Consider the following 8,077-nt stretch of genomic DNA (forward strand, 5'->3'; position numbering starts at 1 on the left):
GCGCTCCTTCCTCGCTTGCCTGCGCTTTTTATCGCCCGCTGAGCCGCGAACAATCGACACCCCCCAGTCAGTCGTCAGCGCAGCCAATCACAGTCAGCGGGCCTTTGTCGGGAAGCCGTTCAACGTTTATTCCATATCTTGCAAATCCAGTAAGGTCCAGATATAGTACGCTCTTTGTCCTCACTACATTTAAAAAAAAAAAAAAAAAGTTGAGTGGACTCAAAATTGCTAGGCAACAAATTGACATTAAAATGTTTGTTCGTGTTAAAATGAACTTTCATGCATTTTCAACAAATTGACACAACCGGCATGGTACTCCGCTTCTATCACGATTGGGCAATCTGGTATCGTTTTTTTTTATTTTTTTTTTAAATAATGGATTCCACAAGCCGGTTCTAAGTGTAAGTGCTAGCCCAAATGTTACCGGGAGACGCTCATGTGGAAATCTAATTAATTTCTAGGAATCGTCAGGTCCCCAAAATGAGCAATTAATATGTAGTGGAAAAAAAAAAACAGGCACTCATCATTATTCATTAAATATCTCTCAAACGGAGAATCATCTTTAATGCAAATGTTCTTTTCCATTGCAACGAAAGACACGTGTGCTCAACATTCACAGATTCAATTAGCATACATGCGATTCGCCGAGAGGCAAATTTACATTTGTTTTGTTTTGCCTTTAATATCAGACGTAACCCGAATGCATTCCTTACAACCCGGCGGAGCACAACGTCATTAAAACAGAAAACAAAAAAACAGTTGGAGTTTATTTCAGCATGCCTCATGGAAATCAATGTCATCAATCGCAAAATCGGTACATTGTGTGCTATAGTTTGCGGAAGCTTAAGGGCATATTTAATTTTCACGTGTTCCAATGAAGGACATTGCATAAAGATTCAAAAGAATTTCTTCTTGGAAGGATTGGCCGCCTGTCAATCATAGGGTAGGGAGAGACAAAGAATGAACTGGTCGCCTGTCAATTTCATGGCGCAAACCAGCGCTCACGTTTCCACTTGTGGACAATTTCGAGTCTTCGTTGAAGCCAATATGCATGTTTTGGGGAACGTGGGAGAAAACCCAGAACTTCTCCTCTGCGAGGCAGATGTGCTAATCACTAGTCCACTGCACTGCCTGACTGACCTCAGCTATCTTTCAGTCAAAGTCAAAAGTTTGAAAAATGTCCCTGGCAACCAAAGCGCATGCTGACCTTCTTGCTAATGCTGCTTAACACGACTCACATAAGGCCCAACAGACTTGAGGAGACGTTTAAAAATGGAGAAAAAAAAACTTGGACGTCATCTCAATTCAATTTCTCACAATTGGCCTCCAAAGTCCTTCATCCATTAGGAGTAGAAGTGTGAAAAGACGAGGGAGGGACGGCGCCATTAACATCATTCATCGGCCAAACCCGGTGTTAATTAACGTCCTTGCCGCCTCCTTATCCATTCAAAATCGTTCTGTCGTGAAGTGGCGCAAGCGCCTCAACCTCGGCTATTTACCAAAACACCTCAAGAGGGTCAAGGTGGGGGAAAAAAAAAATAAAAAAAGATGGCGCGAAACAAGGGAAGGACACGTGAGCCGCCTCCTCCTCGCTTGTCGAAAACACACTCTGGACTTCGTGAATCCAGACTAATTGCATATTCACGGATAACAAAAAGAACACATACTGATGACCTCTTGACCTGGCATTGATTCTTTTCATTGAGTTGTACAAACTGGAACAAATTGCATTTCCAAATCCAGCGCGGGCGAGGGGGGACACAGGTGAAAAGACGGCAGCGGGGAAGGAGGATGGAGAAAAGGCGAGGCCAAAGGTGCTGATCGGTTCGACGTGAGAGATAAGGAGGCAGATAAGGAATTGACGGTCTGGTATTTTGGTTCGGCAGTTGCAGCACACAAAGTGAGACACAGGCGGGATGTATGAGAAGGCAAGTATGCACCGGTTGGCCACAATTTTGACAAACAAGAGCAAGGAAGGAATTTTTATCATTATTTTATTTGGACACAGGTACCATACTCAAAAATCCATCCTGTTTCGACACAGGGCAAGTAGGCAAGGGAGATGAATGATTCTACACAGCCGGCCTGGCGACAGGAAAGCGGATAAGGAATCAATGGTTTTGACACAGGTGTCCGACACAAGCCTAGGCAAACCCTTATGGCGCTAAATGCGATTTCTGGTTCGACGCAGGTGTTAAAGAGGTGGTTAGGAAGCACTTGGAATGATGAGACACGGGCGGGTAACGAGAAAGGCGAAGAGATGCTAGCTAAAGAATCGCTAGTTCCGTTAAAGGTGCGAGATACGCGAGTAAGAAGGGGAACCGAGTTGTGAAAATGTCGTTTGTGGTTCGACACAGGTGTTAAAGTCGAGGCTAGGAAGGCTTGATTAGACACCAGGCGGGAGATAACAAGACGAATTTCATCAGACGTCAGTGCGAGTCATGACGAAACGTGCTTTTAATCTCACCCCGTGTCATTTTTCACATGCCACCCACCTGTGTTGCTTTGTTCTCGCTCACTTGTTGGGTTCCTTTGATGGTTCCGCCGCGCCACAGGTCCCAAAATAACCACCGCCGCATGGTTCAAGTGTGTTTTTAGCATGTAAATAGACAAGGGGATACGCGTCGACGTCACTTCTTGCGCCGTGACGGCGGCTGTTACATGACTTATAGTTCAAGTCCAGGGGAGACAAAAGCGTTGTTTCGCACCTTTGCACTTTCCTTGTTGTTGGCAGGGTGTTGAATTGAGTCTTGCAAGTTTTGTGAGAAGTGGCCTGAAGTGATTTTCTTTTCAACAGACTTCATCTCTCTCACAATTAAACTTTAGGTAGCCTTAATGCCACCTTATGAATTAATCAATCACAAGCCTCACAGACTTAAAAAAGAAAAAAAAATTGTCGACCCTACTGGCTATGTCGTTAATAATAGATACAGGAGATCTTCCCCTTCCACCTGATTGTCAAGAGCTTTTACGACCTGCTTTTCAAATCCCAGAATTCTTCCAAATTGCCCCCCCCCCCCTCCAGCCCGATATTTTGTGATGAGGGTGGTCACTTCAGGAATCTTTTTTGAGCATCACTCTTGGAAAAATGAGCTTCATTTTTTTTTCTTTATAAAATCAAGTCCCAAAAAGCACTCGTGAATGCAATCAGGAGAAGTATTCCGGATAATCGTTCACAAAGCACCTTGGATGGCGACGCCATTGAAAATCAGCAGCTGTCTTGTGCAAAGCATGAAGATCTGCTCGTTTGTAAAGTCAGTACAAACTATCAAAACTTCGATAATATTTGGTGTATACATTTAGCTGCATTTTTTTTCAAATGTATTTATTCATGTATTCAACTCTAAATTGGGACTTGGCTGTACACTGTAAAAAACAAACAAACATGGAGGGGGGAAAAAATCACTTAAAAATCAGTGAGTGTCCCACGAAACTAACTGTATCATCCGTCCTGCTTAAGTCCTAATGAGCGCCATTGTTCATCCACTGACAGACGAAGAGAGGATGAAGAAAAGACCACCCCCACCAGGTCGCCGAGTTGGCACATGGTTTTGGCACCTGTGAAAAGTCAACAACCCGGCGCTGGCGCACACGCGCTCGGAATGACGAAGGGACGCTGACCTGACAGGAGGCGATTTATTTGTCTCGCTTTGTTCGCCCCATTAGCCACCCGGGCCTCGACCGGACGAGACAGGCGTTGCACGCTGTGTTGTTTGGAAGACACCTGGTGTTTTTTTTTTTCCTTTGCAAAAAGTGCAACGGCACATTGTAAACACACAAGTGCAAAAAAGGACATGAGAAGTTGGGGGCGGGGGGGAATCTATCAAGTGCAGGGAAACGTGGCTGAAGGACAAAATTTAGCTACGTAAATAGCATTAGCGTGGCAGGACATCAAAGTGTGACATCGCATATCGTCATCATGTGATGTCGTGGCACGACATGGCACTGTGATGATGTCGTGGGACATCGTAGCTTCACAACTTAACGTGACTTTGTGGTTTGACATCCTTGCCTGACATGCTAGCGTGACGCCGTAGCGCCACGTAATAGCATAACATTTGACTATGTATCAATACATAGTAGCTTGCCAGGGTAGTGTGAAGTCCTAGCGTGATCTTAGTGTGACGTTGAAGCTTAGCTTGACTTCCTAGCATGACATGCTAGCGTGACGCCGTAGCGCCACGTAGTAGCATAACATTTGACTATGTATCCATACATAGTAGCTTGAACAGGGTAGTGTGAAGTCCTAGCCTGATCTTAGTGTGACGTTGAAGTTTAGCTTGACGTCCTAGCATGACATTAACGTTACATTGGAACGCCGTGTTAGCATGACATCGTCACGTTAGAGTGCACTGTGGTGTAAATAGTATGACATTGTAGTTTGACATGCCGTAGGGGGCTTGACGTTTTCGTGTGACATTAGCGTGACATTAAAACATTTATTGTGATGTCGGGGCATCACATCGTCGTGGCTCATTGTATTTTGATAACGTAGCTTCGCCCTTCGCATCGTATTTTGAAATGCGCGACATCGTAGTATATCAGTGATGTCACTTGGTACTGTGATGTCATAGCGTGAAGTCAGAGTGGGATCTTGTAGTTTGACATCGTAGTGTGTCCGCGTAAAAAGATTATTACTCAAGTAAATGACATATGTCTGATACTTGTCTCAATCTTTTTGACAATGGAAAAGTTGGGTCAGGATTTCCTGAGGAACTTCGAGGTGTGAGTCAGAGCAACGTTGACATCGTCGAGGGACAACTGATGGAGCTCCAGAAAGGCAACAAAGAGTTGGACTTGAAAAAGTGGCTCGGCCTTCAACGCATCCATAAAGGTGAAGAATCGCAGCCCTTCCTCTTTTTTTTTTGAGGAGAAGCTGTTTCTCCTCGTCTTCCTGTGGTGCTTTTACCGAGCCTCCTGGGGGTGGCGGGGGGAGGGACGAACATTTCTCTCACTTGACACTATCGATCGCTCTACAGTTCACGGATGAGTCACTTGGTCTCGGCCGCCGCCTTTTTCTCCCACGCTCTTGCTTTGTGTAAATATTCATATGCTTCTCTTATTACTTCGAAACACTCGATCAATGTCAATAAGGATGTCAATCTCGGCGGGAATGAAATGATTTAAGGAGAATGAATCAATTAAGAGCAGACCTCGGCATTAAAAAAAAATAACAATAAAAATTAAAGTGGACGGTGAATCCCGTGGTTTCAAGAAAATCCGGACTTTTAGTATTTATTGACCGAAGTCAGGTGTAAACCCATGTGTTTAGTTTGTGGCGAGCCGGGCGCCATCTCGAAGGCGTATAACGTGAATTGCAGACATTTGACTGAGGTTGAGAGTGCAGATATCCGAAGATTTGCTCGCAAAGCTCGATAAACAACAAGGCTATGTTACCAAGCTACACCGAGCCCGGGAAGCAGCAACCAAGACCAACTTTGTGACAGCCCACAATATCGAGAAAAACACGAAGCCATTTTCCGGAGGGGGAATTCGTTCAAGAGTGCTTGGAGGACTCTGCAGCGCCGATATGTCCGGAGCAACAAAAGAAGTTCAACAAATCCAGGTACAGACCCTCTCTGAGTGATGTTCATCTGTCATGTGTGCTTCACATCTCCACCTGAAATATTCAACCTGAAATTAGATTTTTTTAGACATGCGCATTCCTACAAAATCAAAATTTTGAAAGATAAAGGAATGTGTAAGTCTACCATATTGCTGTGCGTGTGTATGCATGTTGGATGTATGGAGGAAGGCCTTCCCGGTGGCAACAAGAAGAAAAGGAATAGAAAAGTTGCGCACAAGAGTCGCAAAGTTCAACCCACAAAAAAAAGTCTAGGACCAAAAAGACAAAAAGCAAGTCTTGTCATTTTGCTTTGAAGCAGCCAGGTAAATAAGTCCTTCAAATGTGTTTTGAAAATTCAGCCCTACGGGCAGTTCATCATCAACATAAGATTGGGTAGAGATGTCGAGCATTAGTACACTCCCACCAAAAAAAAAATACAATCTCTTGACGCCGTGTCTGAAACGGCGCGGCAAGCCTGTCGTTTTGGCATAAAGTGGTCTTTTTAAGGCTCATTTTCCAAGATTGCTTCAAATATTTTTGAGAAAAATCAGCCCCAAAGGCAGTTTCGCGAAACACAAAATTTGGTAGGCATATATTCCAAGAGTAGACACACCAAAAAAAACTGCTTTATTTTATTATTAGTATTTTTTTTACATTCAAGCATGACATGCTGTGGTCCTTTTGGCCATTATGGATTCCATTATATTGTCCGAGATACCGATACATAACATCACTATTTTTGTCCCACCAATGCAATTTAACACACTGCTCCACTCAATCTTTCAATTTTTTTGCATGTGTGATCAAGCGTACCCTCTTAACCTCTGACTTTGCCCCATCGTATTACAGCGACGGACACACTTAATTTACACGCAATTGATTCCAGCAGGGCCAATTGGAAATCAATTTCAAAGTTTCTATTCCGCCTGTAGTCAAGAAGCAGTGGAGGAGGATCTTTCACTCACACACGAATCGTATTTGAATGTTTGGCTCTTTTTTCAAAAGCCATTGAGGTTAAATGGAATCGACTGGCTGGGAGAAAATGAGAATATCTTTACAGACAATGTTTGCATCAGGCAAGGTCGCATGTGGCTGAAAAGTGAGTGCGGAAAAATAGAGCATTCATGTAGCAGAAATGCTCAACAAGCGGCTCTGAAAAGACACAAACGCTTTCTTTTGTCATTATGGTCAGGGTCAAAAAGTCCTGTGCCAATTCTCCCGTTGTGCGACACGAGCGGCGGAAGCTGCGATACCTGCACAAACGCACGCTCGCCAAGGTCACTTTTAAGAAAAAGAAAATTTCAAAAGCCTCCGCTGCTCCTGCCTCACATTCAAGGCTCACCCTTTATGTATATTTTTTCCCATTAAATCGATAGGCCTCCAAACATGCATTTTTATTTTTTTTATTGCTCCTTCCCAGCTTTTGTGTGATGGCTATGTCAAGTCGAGACAGAAGAATACGAGTAGATGTCTGAAAAAAAATAATCATCAGGATACCTGCACATGTTCATTGCGGTCGCCGTTCTTGCCAACTTGCAAAGTAGAAATGACCAAAACTACGCGAGATAATCGGTGAGGGGTGGGGGGCTGGATAGGGGGAAGTTAAGTGGCATCGCGTGCACGCAACATACGTGACAGCAATGACCCTGGAAGTTCACAAGTTGAGGACGCGGCCGGCTGGCCATGACTCAGCATTTCGTTTCCTCCCCTTTGCTAATCACAAGCATGCGATTTGAGAAATTCACTTTATCGAATCAGTCAAGTGAGGTTCATTTGGACCGTCTCGCTTGTTTCCATCTGCGTCGAAGTAGTGTTGCACAAACTATTTCTATTTTTATTTATTTATTTATTTTTTTAAATACCTCCGCGTTGCGGAGTGCTTAGTGCTGTTGCGGATCAGAAAGGCTTTCCAGGGATCACACTGATCCAACGCTGCAACCATGCACTGCGATCAATGTGAGCCAGGCGGAGATTGTTGTCCTGTAATGGAAAGGTCACAGGTTTGACCCCACGGGGGTGCTTCAGACAAGACTTCCATGATAGCTGCACTTGCTGCTCCCCCCCCCCGCAGAGTTCTTGCATGAAGTGACGCACATCATTCTGTCACATCACTTTTATTTCCACCTTTGTTGAATGGCGCTTTACAGTGTTGTCTGAAATTAATGAAAATAAATAAGCAGTTCCAGTGTGGAATAATGCACCAACAGGAGGCGCGAGCAGCGCGTCACAGTACAGATATGCAAGAGATGAACATTCTCTGGTCCTTCGGTGGATGAGTCATCCTCGCCATGTGCTGCTGTCACTTCCTGCCAGGAAAACAAAATGGTTCAGGTCTAAGCAAGGACGCAAAGGATTTGAGACAAAACTGAGGGGGTCCTACGACAGATCCCTGAGCTACTCAATCTTACTGTCTGAAACACCAACATCCCTCCCATAGGCGAGCTGTCGCTAATTTTCACGAGACGGGACCACCCCCTTAAAACAGGCTACATTCCGAGAGCCTGGGGGGGG

The 8,077-nt window shown here is 44.5% G+C and overlaps 1 protein-coding gene across 2 annotated transcripts in view; it reads right to left on the minus strand.

Annotated features, from left to right (window-relative positions):
* Positions 1-7,661: 7,661 nt before the first annotated feature.
* Positions 7,662-8,077, minus strand: part of tnk2a (tyrosine kinase, non-receptor, 2a) — a 10,492-nt gene continuing 10,076 nt past the window's right edge. For both annotated transcript variants that reach the window (XM_019884736.1, XM_019884735.1), the window contains exon 20: positions 7,662-7,872. In XM_019884736.1, the coding sequence (XP_019740295.1) occupies positions 7,866-7,872 (7 nt within the window). In that variant the 3' untranslated portion in view covers positions 7,662-7,865. The remainder of the gene's footprint in view (positions 7,873-8,077) is intronic.

Source organism: Hippocampus comes, unplaced genomic scaffold (assembly GCF_001891065.2).
Source record: "Hippocampus comes isolate QL1 unplaced genomic scaffold, H_comes_QL1_v1.1 scaffold501, whole genome shotgun sequence".
NCBI classification, from domain to species: Eukaryota; Metazoa; Chordata; class Actinopteri; order Syngnathiformes; family Syngnathidae; genus Hippocampus; species Hippocampus comes.